This window comes from Scomber scombrus, chromosome 20 (genome assembly GCF_963691925.1).
Source record: "Scomber scombrus chromosome 20, fScoSco1.1, whole genome shotgun sequence".
NCBI classification, from domain to species: domain Eukaryota; kingdom Metazoa; phylum Chordata; class Actinopteri; order Scombriformes; family Scombridae; genus Scomber; species Scomber scombrus.
In genome coordinates, this window is record NC_084989.1 from 15,654,555 (window position 1) to 15,673,223 (window position 18,669).

General features: G+C 41.0%; 2 protein-coding genes across 4 annotated transcripts in view; one reads left to right on the forward strand and one right to left on the reverse strand.

Moving 5' to 3' along the window:
* The first annotated feature begins 3,343 nt into the window (after window positions 1-3,343).
* tgif1 (TGFB-induced factor homeobox 1) lies at window positions 3,344-8,118 on the forward strand. The gene is made up of 3 exons (XM_062441880.1): window positions 3,344-3,643; window positions 5,507-5,736; window positions 6,491-8,118. The coding sequence occupies exons 1-3, from the start codon at window positions 3,628-3,630 to the stop codon at window positions 7,151-7,153; spliced, it is 909 nt and encodes a 302-aa protein (XP_062297864.1). The 5' UTR covers window positions 3,344-3,627; the 3' UTR covers window positions 7,154-8,118.
* Window positions 8,119-9,780: 1,662 nt separating this feature from the next.
* The window catches only part of dlgap1b (discs, large (Drosophila) homolog-associated protein 1b), a 97,437-nt gene continuing 88,548 nt past the window's right edge, over window positions 9,781-18,669 (reverse strand). For 2 of the 3 annotated variants that reach the window (XM_062441905.1, XM_062441904.1), the window contains exons 9-12: window positions 15,534-15,949; window positions 14,158-14,249; window positions 13,184-13,336; window positions 9,781-12,659 (exon numbers count right to left, since the gene is read on the reverse strand). In XM_062441905.1, the coding sequence (XP_062297889.1) occupies window positions 12,444-12,659; window positions 13,184-13,336; window positions 14,158-14,249; window positions 15,534-15,949 (877 nt within the window). In that variant the 3' untranslated portion in view covers window positions 9,781-12,443. Of the gene's footprint in view, window positions 12,660-12,740; window positions 12,962-13,183; window positions 13,337-14,157; window positions 14,250-15,533; window positions 15,950-18,669 lie in introns of those variants that run through there. The other variant, XM_062441906.1, reaches the window with a different exon arrangement.

Consider the following 18,669-nt stretch of genomic DNA (forward strand, 5'->3'; position numbering starts at 1 on the left):
CAGCCGAGGAGACGGTCCAGTTTAGCATTCTTGCGTCATTTGCAGTTGGGGTGCCTCCCTAATTTTAGACCAAAAACTGTAACAAGACTCTACCCGCTTCAACAGTGTCAAGTAGGCTCAATTATAGCAACACAGTTTCCGTTTATACGCTTTTATGATAAACATTAAAAAAAGGTTAGGGTTGACAAAACAGTTTGTATGATTATTTAAATATCAGCCTCTAATAGACTTATATTTTAAGCAGGGCATAAAGTTTTGACCACATAAAACCACCAAGAACAAATCAGTGATAACTTAATATAATCATCACACTCAAAAGCATACTGTTTACTGTATCAATGTATTATTTGTTGTCTCTTTTTGAAAGATCTCGGCCACAGGTTTTTTTTTCTTCTAAGTTTGTAAAGCAGGTTATCCTGCTCTAAAATAATAACATTCATATATACATTTTTATATATTATTATCATTATCTTGTGTATTTTATTTTGTTTAAATGTTGTAAGGTTTATGTTTTGTGCCTCAGGACCCTCTCTAAAATGAGATAGTTCATCGAATGGGGTTTTAACTCGAATTAAGTTTTGTAAAACAAACAAAAGAAGCTAACTTCCTGATTTTATCCGAATATAATCATTTTTAAAAAACCCGGTATCTATATCTCTTGGGCTTCTGCAGTAATAATAAAAATGCAGTATAAACTTAAAGTATCTGATTAATAGGTGATAATTTACACTTTATTTTGAAAGCGAAATATCCTGATTTCCGTTATTATTGATGTCAATAGGCAATTTGACGCAGCTCTCCACTTTCAGGTCCTGACTCCTGACTGATCAATGTAAGGGATTTGATGTGTCACGGTCAAAGTAGTTGACTGACAACTTGTGAAACAGTGTTCTGATACTCTTTAGAAAAATACTTTTACTCCTTATTTCCAACATTAGAACCTCAACTTCATTAAAAAACTTAAAATGGAGAATGACAGAAGTAGAATATGAAGGTTTGGAAAGTGTGAAAAACACATCTAATATTTAGCCGGATCTCATTAATGCACTATGAAAATTAACCTAACAAATACTTACTAAATGTATGGTTTTCAGTGAAAAGGTTGACAGCTTACTGATTTTCAGTTGTAATTTTTAACTACCACCATGTCAGGAGGACAGCAAAATGTACTGCTACTATCATAACAACAACAATGAATAATAAATAGACTTATTTATTTATTTTTCTTTTTTAAAAAAGATTTAAAAAAAAAAAAAAAAAATGAAATAGGTTTTAACTGGAACTGCAACTGACTAACGCATATTTGTAATAGCAGGCGTTGCTTTGAGCGTATTGCTATTTTTAACACAATGTCTGACTGTTTGAGCCTGTCCGGTTGAAACAGAGTCACACAACATGTGTTAAGTAACTTAATATAGACATTACCTCAGTGGAGTCAGTTAATTTAAAAACTATAGCCATATAATTCCTAAACTGACATACTAACACAAGGCCTTCAGTGATGTTACTAAACCATGCTTTTACAGTTTTTCATAGACTTGTTTTTTGTCCTTTATTAAAATTTTGTCAGACATAAAATACATTTTAATCCTATGGACTAGAGTCCCTGTAGACCCCAGAGCTATACTTTTTGTCCTATCTCACATGTGCTTTATTCTATCATTACAATTTTTCATGACTTTGTCAATTCATTCAACTTGTTCCTAATAATTATTATCATTATTTTTTGTTTTTGTTAATTAGTGGTGTTTAAAAAATACCAGTGTATCAGTTGAAAGAGAAACTATGCAGTTTTAATAGATGGAACTATTTATTGAGTTCATGTTTGCCTTGGGTCTTAATTTAAAGTATCAAACACTATAAGGGAGGGTAAGGGCACTCTGTCAGTCATGTTGAATGAGACAGACACAGATGTCCTCATGTGCTCTGTCAACAACCGTAAATACCTACCTAAAATAATCTGCAATAATAATCTGTAAATAATCTCTTGTTGTTTTTGTGGTTTTGTTTTCAGGTTTTGAGAAGAATAAGAAATAAGTTACCATTTGGTTGTGTTGGACATTTCTGGTTGTGTTTTACAGTAGTTTATTTTCGGGACCCCAGTATAGTCCTTGTATGTTAAATATGTTGGTGCAATGAGGGTTAATATAACTGTGAGCGTAATAAAATGTTTTCTAATTAATTAATTAATTTCCTTTTCATACAACAACATTAACAACAACAACAAAAGTCTACCTTATGTTAAACCGAGAAACCAGGACCGCACAGCAGTTTAACCAGCAGAGGGAGCCCGAGGGCCTCATGTTTGACAAGTGACGTCAACATCACGTAAAATACCGCAGGTACACTCATGGAGGCGACATTTAGCTTCAGAGAGAGTCCTGACCGCCTGTGTGGAACAAATGCATGCAAAGAGACGATGCCACAGCAGCTGTCGCAAGGTTGTGCACAGCATACAAATGAAGGCATTGATCGTTTCCTTCACCGCACTGTTGTCTTTTGTAACCTGCACTGGTTCACTTACCTCGAACTGGTAGTATACTCGATAAACCAAATACACTGAATTATTACGTTTCCCAATTTCTGCAGGAAAATAAAGCAATAATCATTTTTGATTGCCATGATTTCTTTTTTTAAAAGAGAGAAAATGACACGGTTACAACAGAATGGGCTATTATAGTGACAGCATTGGAGGGAAAAGGCGCAGTAGTAAACACAACAACCACAAACATAATACGGGGTCTCCTGTAGATAGTATGGTAATAAGATATGAATCTTAAAAAAGCATTTTAGGACCTCACCGTTAAACACAAATAAGCACACAAAATATTACAGAGAAATTAAATTAAATTAAATACCCCGGTGCATGATTTGCTCAACAGATTTAAGGGATACCAAAATATATTTTAAAAAACTAAGATCGCGACACGGAAGATGATTTATCTTACAACTGAAAACCACACAAATACACCTCGCTTTCCTATCATAAAAAATATATAGCCTGTAGTGGGATTTTTCGTTTTGTTGAGCTGTTACCACGAGGTCCGCAGTCTGCCTACTGCCAGCCTGTTGTTGTTGTTGTTGTTGTCATTTAGACAACCCGCCAAAACACACGCCTTTCTGTGGATCATAAGTGAAAATACACCATGCTAGTGTTTGCCTGTCTTTGTTAGGGGGTCTGCTGCAGTTAAATGCTTTTTAAAAACAGTGAGACTGTATCCATGTCAGTGGAACAAGCCATGCTGATGTCAGAGATTTTTCCTCTGCCCTCCACGGTGGTGGGAGGATCTCTGTGCGTTGAGTCACGCAGCTGTCAAAGATAGCTGTCACCCAGTTTCTGGATCAAACACAGAGTCAATGAGAAAAGAGCTTTGAGCCGAAGGGACGCAAAGATCTCAGGTAACCCCCCCACCACTACACACACACCCCTCAAGTCTCCAAACAAGGACGACCAAGAAGATAAAGAAAATCCAAAAAGGAGAAAATAATTTTGATGAATAAGGATTTTCGGATATTCGGATACACGCTGGGGATATCTGGAGAAAAGAAGAAAAACACAGCACTACAACAAGAAGACAATTTTCTTCTGCGCTTGACGAAGGACAAAGTGGACGTTTTCGGACGGAAATGAAGGCGAAAAAAGGTAAGCTTGGATGCTTTTGTGAAAAATTCGCATTTGTTTGTTAAGATAGACAGAGACAGCGCTCTGAACGATTAACAGAGCGGTTTCCCTCCTATGCAAACCATGCAGTCTATTGTTTCCTTTCCAGACATGACAGGGGGCTTTTTCTGCCATGTGCTGGCACCATGTCAAAAGTCGATATATAGGTTTAACCACAGTCTGTGATATTATTCATATGTTTTAGTCGAGTTTTGACACAAAACAAAGCGCAGAGCTGTATCGCCATGTGTGTTGTTTGTCTTGACACGGTTTAATTAGGCTAACTTTTGAAGCTCCTTTAAACCGTCAAAGCTAAAATAAGCGCTTCCCTTTAGCTTTGGGAAAGGCTAATTTAACCGACGAACGCTACATTTGTGTCGAAGTTTGACAAAAGTGATGCCAGCCGACGAGTTAAAGTTTGGCCACTATTGTGAGTTGGACAGTTTGAAGTGTTAATTGTGTGAAAATAAATCGATATTTTGTATCTTTTAACTATTTAAAAGCTAAAGAAACACTTTGTGCTCCTTCTATTGTAGTTTAATCCATATTTAAGCTAATGTTCATCCTGACCTCATTGTGGGAAGTTGCTGTTTGCCTTGTTACATTCATGGACCTCGTGGTGCATCGCGCACACACACAATAGAAACCCCCTTACAAGTTGTTTAAACTCACAAAACCAATGTCTTCATGTGCTTAAAATGTTAGTTCTAGCCTTTCTGTTACACTGTGATATTTCGGAGGAAGTGTGGTTTATGGTGAAGTCAGTGTTTGCGAGTAGAAACTTTTGAATTGCATACAAAGAACCACGCAGCCCTGGATTCTTTTGTTTAGTCTGGAGACGCTGATTTGCAACAGGTCTCCCCTCCCCCTTCCCCTCTCTCCAGCCTACGTAATTACCTCATCCTGTTGGCCGCTCAGACTTGGGAACTTTCTTGGTCGTTTCCCACTTGTTTACCGTCGGAGGAGAATGCATAGGTTTATTGATAAAATATCCCCAGCATCTCGTGTCTGCATTTTCTTAATGGCGCCCGCGCTGCCTGCACGTGAGGCTGTTGGTGTTCAGGTGTAAACAGTGACCTAAACATCAAATGAGCAACTACCAGTGTCTAATCAAAAGGTTCAGTGCTTCACTTCACACACCATAAGACTGCACATTCATTACTTGTGTTGAGTTGATCCTACAGTCCATGTAATTTTATGTCTCAATTTTTCTAAAAACAGACTAAAAATATGATCAAAGCAGGATTCACAAACAGTTTATAGGCAGGTTTATTTGTCCTGGCTCAGATTCTTCACATCTGAAATAATTCAGAGGCCCAAAATCATGTTTGATCATGATTGACTCTGATTAGACATGCCTAAAATGCAAAAAAAAAAGAAAGCAACTCTGTGATCTTTGCATGTGCATTGCTGCTGTTCTTCAAAACAAATCCTCCCTTTTATAGAGTGATTGTGTGGTCAGCCCGGTGTACTTTACTTATCCAAGCATGCAAGGTGTGCTCAGTCTGTGCCATAGACCTGGCTTGTATTTGTCGAGGCAGGTTTTATAACTGACACAGCATCAGACCAGCCTTTGTGAAGTCCCCCTCCACCCCAACCCCTCCCTCCATGCCTCCCTCCCTCCCTCTTCCTTCTCCTCACACCCTCCCTTGCTCCTTATATGAATCACATGGCTGAACTTGACAGCTTGCTTCTGACACATCAGCTGCCTCCCAGACAGCTTTCATTTGGTAAACGGCTGCGGCAGAGCGTCTGGGAGGCTGACACCAGGCTGGCCGACATAAGAGAACACATCTTTGTCCTGTTCTCACAGTCTTTTTCCTCACTTTGCGCTCGTCTGCGTAGGTTTGATGATGCTGTCGGGGAGTGAGACGGATGACGAGGACAGCGTGGATGCCCCTCTGGATCTGTCGTCCAGTGCGGGGAGCAACGGAAAGAGGAAACGGCGGGGGAATCTGCCTAAGGAGTCAGTTCAAATCCTCAGGGACTGGTTGTACGAGCACCGTTACAATGCTTACCCTTCCGAACAGGAGAAAGCTCTTCTGTCCAAGCAGACTCAACTCTCCACACTGCAGGTATGGACATAAATATAACAGAGAAGATAAGATTACCTATGCCTTTGCTGCCTGTAAAACCGGACAATGTAAACAGACCACTGTACAAGTCAAGAGGAAGCAAGTGTCAGCTTGACTGAGTCATTTCCTGTCAAAATCGCAAACAAAACATGACACATTAACAGTGTATTGAAGGTCACCCAAACTATCTTTATGTTGCAACATAAAAGTGCATGAGACAACGTGAGTAAACTCACTCCCTGTGTGCTGTGGGCTTGGCTGAGGCACTTGGACAGGAATTTCCCTCCCTCCAGCCCCTTTCCATCCCAGCTGTCTGGGAACAATGCAGAGTCATTTACATAGTTAGAGCTACAAGCCTCGCTGAGCCAGTTACGACTAGCCTGGAGGACTGAAGAAAAAAGAAGAGAGATGACCATGATTACTGCTATGACAAAGGAGATTACATTTTATTGAAAACTATTTTAAATACAGGATTAAGAATTCCAAAGTTGTTGAAAGTTAATATTTAACTTCTTGCTCAGATGTGATCTCAATCTTTGGTGTAAATGTTAGAGTGGACTTCTGCAGTAATGGTGTGAAATCTCAGTGTATGCTAGCTAGGTGATATGTTTACCTTCTCGTTTGATTCTCTATTGAAAACACAGGTGCAAACTGCACCTGGTGATAAGTGTACCAGCAGATTTTTTTTTAATTGCATGGCAGAACATCAGTGAGCCATGTGATAATACTCACAGCATTTTGTTGTATTTTCCAGGTGTGCAACTGGTTCATTAATGCACGGCGGCGACTTCTCCCAGAGATGCTGCGGAAAGATGGCAAAGACCCTAACCAGTTCACCATATCCAGGAAAGGTAGCAAGGCCGGCGACAGCTTCTCTGACAGCTCTCAGTCCCCGAAACACAGCAGCCCTGCAGCAGGTACAGAGGAGAGCTACGACAAACGTGTTCTCCACCCCTCCAGCTTTGAACCCACCATGCCCGTTGTCCTCAGGAAGGCAGTTTCACCCTCCATACCCTCTCCCACCTCTACATCCCCCTCCCCGGGGCTCATACCCACCCGCCCATCTGTCATCTGTCACACCACTGTCACCACAGCAATGCAGGGCAGCCCAACAGCCTCCCACCCCTCTGTGCCAGGAGTGAACTCTGACAGGGCAGCTGAGCTGTTGCAGTCAGCACAGGCACTGCTCAGGTGCCGGGATGAAGGGCCAGGCAGCCAGCCACTCCCCACCACTACCACCATCCTCAGCAGCACCGGCATGGAGGGCAACCTGAGTCCCCGCAGCGGGCTCTTCAACACCCCTCCCCCTACCCCTCCAGACCTCACACAAGACTTCAGCGGCTTCCAGCTCCTGGTGGACGTGGCCCTTAAACGGGCCGCAGAGATGGAGCTGCAAGCCAAACAGCTGGTCTCTTGAAGGAGAAAGTGACAGAAGAAGAAGAGGAGGGAATAGAGACTGACTTTGTGTCTCGACTATGGAACTCCTCTGAATTAACTGACTTGTCTGCACGCTACAGAGAACAAATCCACATGAAAGCCTGATCATTTCTATTTTTGGTATACCAATCAAATTGATGAGGATGATTTTTTTATTGAAAAAACTGTATCGAGGTGCCTTGGCTGTAAGTTGTTTATTCATTTCATATACATGCGTATGTATCTACATGTGTATCTTATTTGCACACAGGGACCAAAAATGTTATCAGAGAAATGCTGCCTGTCTTATGTCTTTACATTATACTGTATATCATTTTAGAGAATGGAGCGAGAGCTAGAATCAGCCCTCCTTCACAGACCAATAAGACAGATTGGTCACATCTACACACGTTTACTGTTTTACATTTCAGAGATCAGTTCATGATTGGTCTGCCTCGTTTGTTTGCACACTGAGGCAGAGGAAGGTCATCTCAGTGTCTTAAACATAATTTGCTCTTGGCATCTATGACAAACTTATTCACTACTGTAGTAAATGTTATGTGTTTTCATGAGTATAGTTTTGATTTTTGTAATTTACTTTTACTTTTAGCTATTTTAAAAGAAAAAAACCTTTATGCTTTTTTTTTTTAAACTCTTTTTTTCCCCTCACCAAGGGATATTTCAGATGACCAATGTAGCAGGTTCTTAGTCTGAGCCTTCAGCCCATCACTCAGCGAAAACGACGGCCAGTGGACTGGAAAACTAAACACTACAGATGTCTTTTCTGCATTTGCTGTTTTACAACCTGACAAAGACAGCATTTTGAAATCACCAAAAAGCATTTTCATGTATAATAGGACCATGTGTATAGTTAAATGTGACACGATGCCCAATGATGTGATTTCTTTTCATACTGTGCAATGTTTGTGGCATATAGGGGTCACATGGGATTCAAATAAAGTTTTGTTTTTCTACATCTCAGAATTGATTATTTGGTATTATTCCTTCTGCGGATCACTGATTTCTATCGTGCATTTATACAGGCTGTAATCTTGTCAGTCAGAACTATGTGAAGATTTCTGACTAATCCCTTAAGGATAAAAACAGTGTATTGAGTCAGAATGTACAGTAAACAAAATGAAGGTGTGAAGAAGGACAGAAATAGTGTAGCATTCATGTCTTTCCATGGGCTACTGTTAGGTATTCAAAGACATTCCTGTGTGTGAGAGGTTTACAACAGCTCCAGCCAATTAGCATAATCCTGCATAAATTAACGCGGGCAAACAGCAGACGTCAACAGTTTCTTGCCAACAGGGTTTTAGGTGTGTCTGTGCTTCAATAGTCATCGTAAGGCATCTTACAACTGAGTATGATGGCTCGTTCAAGGCTGGGCAGACAGCTGTTCCCTTGTTGTCCTGCCACAATCCAAAAGCTTCTCTGTTGGCCTCGATAGGATATGTTGTCTACATTTGTAGAGAAAGCCTGCCTTTCATTTATTGCATGTTCTCTGAAGCACAGTAACAATCTAGTTTGAAAGGGATAAACAATATTACACTGAGGTTGTGTTTGATTAGTTGAGTTTACATGTTCACTTATCAGCTAATAACAACATGCTTTCAGTTGAGACCAATGGTGGAATGTAAGTTTGTGTATTTACTGAAGTGAAAGTACTGAACAGTGCTTTTATCTCATACCACTTTATACTTCTACTGTAATACATTGCATGGGGAAATATTACACTTTTTACCTCAGTACATTTATTTCACAGCCATAATTAAGTCTATATAAAACTTATAATTATCTTATAAAATATATTATGAAATGTGAAACACTGTGAGAGATTAAACAGTATATAAAATACTTTAATTAGTGTCTCCTCAACCAGCTATAACAGTAAAATCTTACTTACACATTAATGTATCTGTTCTTACAAGGACATTGAGTATTTCTACCTCTGATAAATTTAGCTTATAATACTTTTTTAAAACTTAAATAAAGTATCTAAATAATTATTTTCAGTTAGGATAACAGGTTATCGCAATGGAAATGACCAATCATGATTTTTATTGCACCTAAAAGCCTGCCCCTGCTGGTCATCAACACATGTGCTGAATGCATTCACCTTTTGTCAGATGTTGCCTGTCAAAAGTGACAGCTCTTTTGGTGGATGTTGTGTCCAATCTGGGGGATGTAATCACCAATAAGGGTTTAAACAGACCTCCAGGCACCCAGCGGGCAGTTGTAGGCCACCATGGTGGGCCATCTGAAGGGCAGACTGACCGAGGACCAGGCCATACAAAGACAACACCCTCTTTCGCAACCCCCTCTTTCAACCCCCCCCACACTCCCTGAACTCTGGCGACTGAGGTCAACATGCCTCCCTCAGCATGACTGATGTGTGAATGACGAATCACCAGAAGCTTCATGTACAGGAGTGTCGAGGCTAAGCCAAGGCCAAAAGTGCTGTCTAATTATGGGGACCCGCCCCTGCGGAAGGGAAATGCCCTAAAAGCACACCATGCTGGCCTTGTAATCTGTTTAATTACATTCCAATTGAAAACACATGTGGTGAAGGGAAAGAAATGAACACAACAAAACTATGGCAATGATATTGATTTAATGCTGATAAGAGCTCATACACGTGCCATAACATCAACAGTGTAATAACATTAATTACAAAATGTATATCTGCTTAATATGTTATTTGATTGGGTTTTTAGTTTACATTTACATAGGGAAACATTCATTTATGTACAAATATTTATTTAAATGTTTTTTTTCTTAATATAACTACATCACAAGCTTTAGAATTACCAGGATTGCTGGAGTGTCTTTTTGAGTTTAGCATTTAACCACAACCCAACATTCTGGTTTCTAACTCCCTGCTATACCAGGAGTATTATATTGATATGTTAATATAATAAACATAAATAAGAAGTCAATCATTTGACAGACAATTGAATTCAAATACTATTTCAAAGTAAAAAATACTAAAATGACCTTCATCTACATAAAATGGCATTAAGTTTGAGCTATTGTTACTTTTATGCATCCTTTCTAAAATTCATATTGACCAACTAAAGGAAATACAAATCATACTGTACGGTTACTTCATCACTTGAGGTCCTTCACAAACAAACTTCTCTCAATTAAAACGTCGGTAGCCGTTCAATAGGGATGATTAGCAGGAATAGATCCTTACTAATAGCTATCCAATGGCACAAAACTTTGTCAGATCAATACAGAGATTTTGACTACTCAAATAAAGTCCTGCTATTCTGTTATCAAAACTATTATGTGATGGTAAACTGGCTTAGGATTGTCTCCACATTCAAGCAGCTGACAGAAATACCTTGTTACATTGAAGTAATTAGGGCAAAGATGTTCAATAGGAACATCATTCAAAAGATGGCGTGGATACTATTTCCCTTAATTTAGATCATGGCCTATCTTGTTGACTAGGGTTATATACAGTAGAGACAAAGCCATGGGTCACATACAGTCACATGAAGTCAGTCACATTCTCTCCTGCTCTCAGTCTCTCTCACACACACACGCACGCACATGCACGCACGCACGCACACACACACACACACACACACACACACACACACACACACACACACACACACACACACACACACATATCTTCCCCTGAGACTGCTGTTGTGCTCGACTATCATATTAGAAATTAAGGCTGATCACTGAAACAGAAAAGACAAAACGGTGCCTGTCATGCTGAAGAGCCAACATAAATAAAACATAAACACAGTATAAGGGCCTTGTATCAGTGCATAATCATAATCACAATGTCAATAAACAGTCATTGTTCTAATCAATAAATTAAACATGAATACAAAATATTAGAAATTGGATTTTTTTGTATGGCCTTAAAATAATTGCTTCATTTGGAGGCAGAGATAGTGCACACACAGTGAGGAGAAAATAGTCCCCTTTCAGTCCTGTAGTCTCAATACTGTCAATAAACCTTTCTTGTTTAAAAATGACATAATAAAATATAGTACAACTACCAGTATTGTACCAAATATCTGTATTTTAGCTTAGTCTGTGACACAGAAGAGTTTGAAACATGAGGAAGGATTAAACCTGTTAAAAAAAGACAAAAATATTGGTAACCTTGTTTCAGCATGCATGATATGTTGTAATATGTCCATTATACAAACATATTTGCTCAGCTCACAATGAGACGAGATGGGTGGTTTGTTTACAGTTTATTGATACCGCTACCTTAATCGTCAATGATTACTAGGACCCTTTAGACCTAGAAAAATAGGAAGCACTTTTGAAATGAGCATCTGAACACCCACACGCGCACACACACACACACACACACACACACACACACACACACACACACACACACACACACACACACACACACTCTTTCTCTCACACACAGATTAGGTTTGTGGCATCTAAGAACAGTGATTCTTCCAGTGAATTGCACTCTTTCCAGAGCTTCAAAATCTGCTCCTGGCTCAACAACCACTTTGCTTCACCTGGAGGAGCAAAATCTGACCTCTTGACCTTTCTTACAGGGTCTGCCTCCTTCTGCTAGAAAGACCCACTTTCAGACAGAGGCCCAATGGAGTCTCTAACTGACACTTTGTCTGGTCTTTTTTAACCATTATATTATAATGTTTGACTTCATTAAGTAAAAACTTTTCAGAGTTAGGTTATGAAAATTAAAAAAAAAATACAGCAATAACATCAATGTAAATATAGGTCAAATATGAGTCAATGGGTCTGGTCTAGTCTTTCCATTCGATTTTGTGTATTTCAACTGAGCTATTCAGATCAGATAAATCTCCCATAAGCTTGTGTGTGTTTGCGTGTATATACATACACACAGTACACATGCACATGCATGCTCCCTCCCTGTTTTCCCCTGATTTCTCTCCCGGAAACACATTAATGTGAAGCATTGCCACTGTGCTACACCTGGCTTGCTTTGTGTAATATCAAGTCACTTAAAAAAAGGGATTTGTAAGATACTTCTTTGGGAGTTAGGGAGAGGAGGGAGTGCTACATCAAAGCTGGGAGAAGGAAATGAGGGGAGGGTAGATAAATAAATAAATAAATAAATAAATACTGTAAATGTACATTTCTTGTTCAAACAACTTCCATCGTGACTGACCCCACAGTGATCTGGAAAGTCCGCAAAAAAAATGTGAGTATGTTATGTTAGCACCCTAGCCTTACCATTCAGTGCTATTTTGTGGATGGGACAGTGTATTGGGCATGTGTGTGAGTACATTTATTTTCGTGTCTCATAGTCTGGTCTGAGCCTCGGGGATATAGATCTCGATACTGTCTGCACTCTCTGTAGCAGAGCTCTGCCGAACTGATGCGGCACGTTTGGCAGCTAGCAGGCGCTTGCGAGCCTCCAGACGCTGGCGCTCAGAGCTCTCCAGTGAGCGGTCCCTAGCCAAGGGAGGGTGGCCCTTCAGAGGCTTCTTTGGCACAGGAGGGGGCATCCTTCTCTCCTGGACAGGAATGACAAATAGGCTTAATGACAGACCTCTGAGTCCGCATGGCAAGCTGCAGTAAAACACAATAAGGAGCAACGCAACTGCACCAGTTTGCATAAAGGTTAGAAAGAGCGGTGTAGCTGTTGCCGGTATGTCAGCGCATGCAATTTTGAATGAGGTTATGGTTCACAGAGGCAGCCATTTGTGTGGGGTAAGAGAGCACGGTGGTGGCCGTTGCATGAGGTAAAAGTGACCATTGGAGATGGACAGGCCCCAACGGTGCATGGCAGGTAGTGTAGCTTCTCAAAAGCAGCTCACTGTCAACAACAAGACAGAACAAAACACACAAATACAAGTGGTGACGTCAGGCAGGCAACATGACATTATGCAACACATATGTGCATGCACCAACAAAGCTTAGCTGTGAATCTACAATTCAAAAGTATGCAAATAACATGCAGGTTAGTAAAGCATTCCAAAACAAAATTCAGGTTAGATGAATTGGATCTTTTGAAAACATTTGCCATGTGTGTCCGCACCTGAATTTCTGGGGGGGTCAGAGGTTTCCAGTTGTTGGCTTTGAGTTGGTGGAGTTCATCAAACTTCAGGCTAATGTTCTCTATAGACAGCTGGAGCATGTCCCAGAAACCTGCGAGGTCCTGGGAGATGGGCCGCGGGTGTGCATTTGGGTTCTGATACACAAAAATTGTATACATACACACATACACATGAACACATACATACAAAACACATCTTGTTTATATGCTCATCAGACATTTTTGTAAGATATTGCTGCTATCTGATAATTCAGTGTAATGGCAGGGTAACACTAACAGCAATGCATATTTCTTATAAATCAGGTGGCATTCAGCAAATATATGTGAGCATTAAGGTTGTTGTTGTTTAGCTGTGTCCAGCATATGCTTTTGACTTATTAATTACCTTTTGTTTTGAATCATATGTGCACTGTGTTGAAACTAAACACATATTTTGTCAATCTGTCTGTTAAGTACTCATCTTTCATTTATTGTCAGTTATGTGGTCCACTATAGAGAGTTTCCCATTCATAAATTGTGTTTTATAAGTAGGGTCAATAAGGAATTTCTAGTTGAAATTTTAATTTAAAAGCAGAATCTATCAGTTTTTGAATTGCATTATTAAAATAAAATGAGTGTATGATGCAGCACAGGTACTAATAATATTTTGACATGCAAATAGAAATACAATAAAAATGAATATTCACACAAAAACCTTTTGGCTGTTTCAGTCAGAAATGTGTATGATGGTTTCAGCATCTAAAAATCCCTGTTCGTCACACCCTGGTTTTCACACAACAAGTTCTATTTTTTGCATGTGTAAGACAGTAAGGGTGTGCAGATGCACGGTCTCTACACTAGATGCATAGTAAATGAGCGCTGGCATGGCCTGTGAGGATGATTTGTGCAGGATGATGTCAGTGTTGGGGGGGTGGGTAGGGGTGGGGGGAGCATGCAGAGGATGAAGTGACACATACCAGATTCTCCTCACACAGCTCCCGGAACTGCTGGAACTTCTGGGACATCAGCAGCTGGGCACTCCCCACTGCACTGCGGATCTTCCCCAGGACTGCAGAAAAACACAGACGTACATGCATGCACACACGCAAACACACACACACACACACACACGCACACACGTGTACACAATACACAATGCAATTACTCACAGCACCGCATACTGCAGGCATGTTGCACCGCTAACAGAGAGAATGCATTAGCAATGCAACAGAAGAGAGAAGTATGAGCTGGGATCGTCTTTTATCTTTGCCTCTCAGGGACAGAAATCATTCAGGGACATTTTTATATATATAATATGTAATTTCTGAAATTCACTGATATTCCAAATAAAACCCAACATGAACACACAATTGAAAATGTATATTCGTACACAGTACTAAAGACATTTATGTTGTTGTCATGTAAAGAAAATGAGCTAAAAAAATGTGAGCATGGTTCTTAGAATGCATTTGTCAACTGTGATATGCCTTTGTACTTCCCTCACAAAGGCATTATATGTTAGATAAACAAGGTTGTGCTTCAAAATCCAACTCCACGGGTCAGGACTATTGACTCACATATCCCTACGGAGAGGAACTGTCAATGAACACATTTCTCGACATGAATTAATGGGACCAGAAACTGAGAGGGGGAGTAATGAATCTGCACTACAGACGCAAATCTTCGACCCCCTTCAGGATACGTGAGTACATGTGTGAGTGTGTGCGCATGGTAGCGTGGGAGCTGGGAAAACATAACCTTGAGACAGCCTCCCTGTTCTGCACGTTGTGTGAGAGAATCTCTTGCCTGAAACCATAACAGCACACTAGCTGCATAAGCAATGACATTTTCAGTAAGCACTAAAATCAGCTGCGCAGTAAGGGCAGACAGTGCCTACTGCCAAAGGCTTGTTTGCTCAGTCTGGTATGTGCATGTGAGTGTATCTCCCTAACACATTTAGATGGGTGTATACAGACATGCACTGCTGTGCGTGTATGTGTGTTACGTCAAGATAAAATAGTTGCTTCGAAGCAGCACTGAGAGAAATCCCCTCACTGAGCGTTTGTGTAAGGGATCATTATAGTGTGTTTAGAGGACAGATGTTCTGACTGGGGCCAGCAGCGGCCTATTGATAAGTATGCATGGTATGTCTGCGGAGGCCAGAGAGCCTGAGACAGGAACAAGCAGCTATTGTGGTCCAATGCCATGAATACCATGAAGGGAGAGAAAAGAAGAGGAGAGGAGAAGAGAAACTAAAACTTGAGAAAAAGAGGACAAAAAGTAGATTTAATATTAGTGTTCAGCAGACTATCTTGTCTCTATGTCTTGGCATGTAAACAATGACTCAACTTACTCTCTTCAGGCAGCTCATTCTCCATCTCATCCTTCTCCATCTGTCTACACCAGCCCTCCATACGCTCTGTCTCAGCCTGCAGCAACTTGAGGAACCAGCGTCCGTCGCGGGGGCACACTGAGCGGCCGACAGCCTCCAAAGCGTCGGCTGCTGGCTCGGCCACGCTGTCCATCCAGGGATCTGGAGGAGGCAGGATAGATGGGTCGAACCCCACCTCCCCGTAGTCATCTACGGCGCAAGCGTGGTAGTGGTTCCCCGAGCCCTGGATGCTGACAGTGGAAGTAGCAGCATCACGGGAGTGCTGGCGTGGCATGGTGGCACAGTGTCGCGGCGGCAGCTCTGGGCCGACTGTGGGGTCGTCGAGGTCAGCCTGAACAGCGGTGGTCACGCTGTTGGAACGGGTCATTCTGCGGTAACTGGGAGAGATGGTGAAATTAAGATTAAGTGAAGAACAAAAAGGTATTATTAATTTTCCTCTTGTTATAGATCAGATTTTATGTCGTGATTAATTACACACTCACTGTGTATAGTAATACCACATCAGTGTCCCCCCTTTAGCAGTAATTGTGATAATACTGTTTACACACAGTTCTTGGAGGTGCTCCCAGTATGAAAAATTGAAATGATCACAACAATATCATCACTGATAGTGATGAATAGCTTTTGTACTGCGGAACGTATTGTGTGTGTGCGTGTGTGTGTGTGTGTGTGTGTGTGTTTTGTCACCTGGTTCATTCAGAAGCAACAGACTGTGTCACACAACAAACCTTGCTTTGGGGCCGATGCCCATACACAATTAGTACAAGCACACCAACACACACGCACACACACACACACACCTGGGAACCTTCTCTACAGCTGGGTGCGCCATGTCGTATTTGGCTCAGAGACCTGCCACTGTCAGGCAGCCTTTGCCAAGTCCCTCCACATAATGTGCAACAGCAGACACACACACACACACACACTTATGTGTAAAGATCAAATCAACCCACACACACCCACATTTGGCTATGTTCTATAGAGCAGCTCACCACCCCAGTAATGAATGGGACGCAAGAGGGACATGGGTATTAAGGGGGAAACTGGCCAGCTAACGGCACAGTGATTGGACAAGCCAGCAGTCTAATGACTGCCCGATAACAACTCAAAGCACATCTTTTATTTAATGCTTACAAAAATGCACTAGAGCACTGCTCACTGAGCCAATTAGAAAAACAAGTGAGGCCACTTTGATTTAAGAGCCCACAAGGACAGGAGCTCCATAGATACAAACAAAGACCAAATAAAAAAAGAATAAAATACATTTCAGCTTTATACGTACTGTACAGATTGTCCATATGTAAACTTTAGAAATCATGCCCCATATTACTATTGCCATGTCTGAGCTTACATATTTAATACCTCTGCTATCATAGACTGCAAACTAGTCACAACTTTGCAGAACCAGAATATAAGCTGTATGGCTAGCCTGTTAGTTTTACTCTGATACAAACATGCCATCCTCTTCTAGAGGAACCTCAGCTTGACCTGCCCTCGGCATGACACACACAAATGTTCAAAGCTCCATCATGTCCGCCTCGGCCAATCTTCGGATGTACACTCCTCCTCGAAGCTTCCCATTCATCTCTACCACCCCTTTTTCTCATTCAACTCTCCTCTTCCCTGAACACAGAGAAACAGAGGGAGCAAGAGAAAGGGATTGGCTTCGGCGAGATCAAACAGAGCGCAAATGTGCTTTATGTGTATGCGCCAGCAGCCTGTAAGTGTGTGAGTGAGTGTGAAGAGCAGTTAAAGAGTAACTCCTCTGAGCAGGTGTTCAGTTCTAATGACCTCAGCCTGCTTTCTATCAGCCCGCTAACAACTTCCTGCAGGGGCAGAGACGGGCAAGGCCAAACACAGCCCAGACAGAGTGAGAGAGAGAGACAGACAGAGAGCTAGACATATCAATAGACAGAAGGTAAAAGAACAAGGAAGGACATTAACAGAGAAATGAGGAAGGTATGTAGGGAGAAAAAAAGAGCAAGTAAAAACGCAGAAATTCCACTTTCTTATTAGATTCATGTGGTGAACACGACGAAACGACTGTTGTAAATCCCAACAGAGGTAGAGCCTTGCATACCATATGCTGCCGCCTTCAGAAGGCCTCTTTAGCACAAGGTTTCTTGTTTTAAGTCTTATTCTTTTTTTGTCTCGTGGTTAAAACCACAAACATGAGGAAATACTGAGGCGTCCATAAAGAAAAACAGCCTGGTGTCTTATTTGAATATAGAAAAGGACAAGTAGAAAAAGGTGTGTAGAGTGACAATAATAGCCATGCTATTGTGCACTAAAAATTGACATCTCTAAGTTGCATTTGCACCTGAGGCTGAACCACATTTGTTTTTCTTATGCCAGTAATGACAGGCCTTCAGCCAGTTAGGACAAAAACAAAAAGTCAGGGAGGTCTAGCTGTCCCTTAAGTTGGCTTTCAAGATGGTTGTGCATATGTTTTAGTCACTAGGATTATGTGCAATTCTTCACTTCCCCTGTGACTGCAAAGCCACCTGGTTGATCACCAACCATAAATACTAAACTCGCAAAACCCTAAAAGTCCATCAATTAAGATATCAAATTCTTTTTAAGCGTATTGTTTGTTGCTTCACCTGAAAATTTTAACCTGATCCTTACAGTTTTCTAAATTTAAGTGCACTACCATAAAGCAAAAGAGAATAATTTAATTTAAACACTTTAAAAGCTGACACAGTGGGCCAATAAACATGTTACATGAATAAAAATCTGTTTCATCTCACAACATTTCAGTGTAGAAAGAAGTCTGTGTAAAGACCAGCATGTTGTTTGTTGTTTTCGTCTCTTTAACAGCTCTCTTCCTGTACCAAATAATTTGTGATACTTCCACTCCCTCTCACTTAATCATAGTTCAAACAGCTAGGTGAGGTTATGACCTGCGACTGCTGCACTTAAAGACACAGACTCTCTCACACACGCAGCCAAAACTAAGGGTTTGAGCACTGGAGCTACACCGTAGGAGTTTGGCACTGTCACTGTCTGGGAATCTAATGTAGGGGGCAACATGCCCAGACCTCCCAGGTACAAACACACAAACACACGGACCAACACACACAGATGCATGCCAACA

Excerpts from the sequence above, each read along its gene's own strand:
- tgif1 (XM_062441880.1), top strand. Across the intron at positions 5,737-6,490 it reads CTCAACTCTCCACACTGCAG|GTGTGCAACTGGTTCATTAA; the intron begins GTATGGACATAA and ends TGTATTTTCCAG.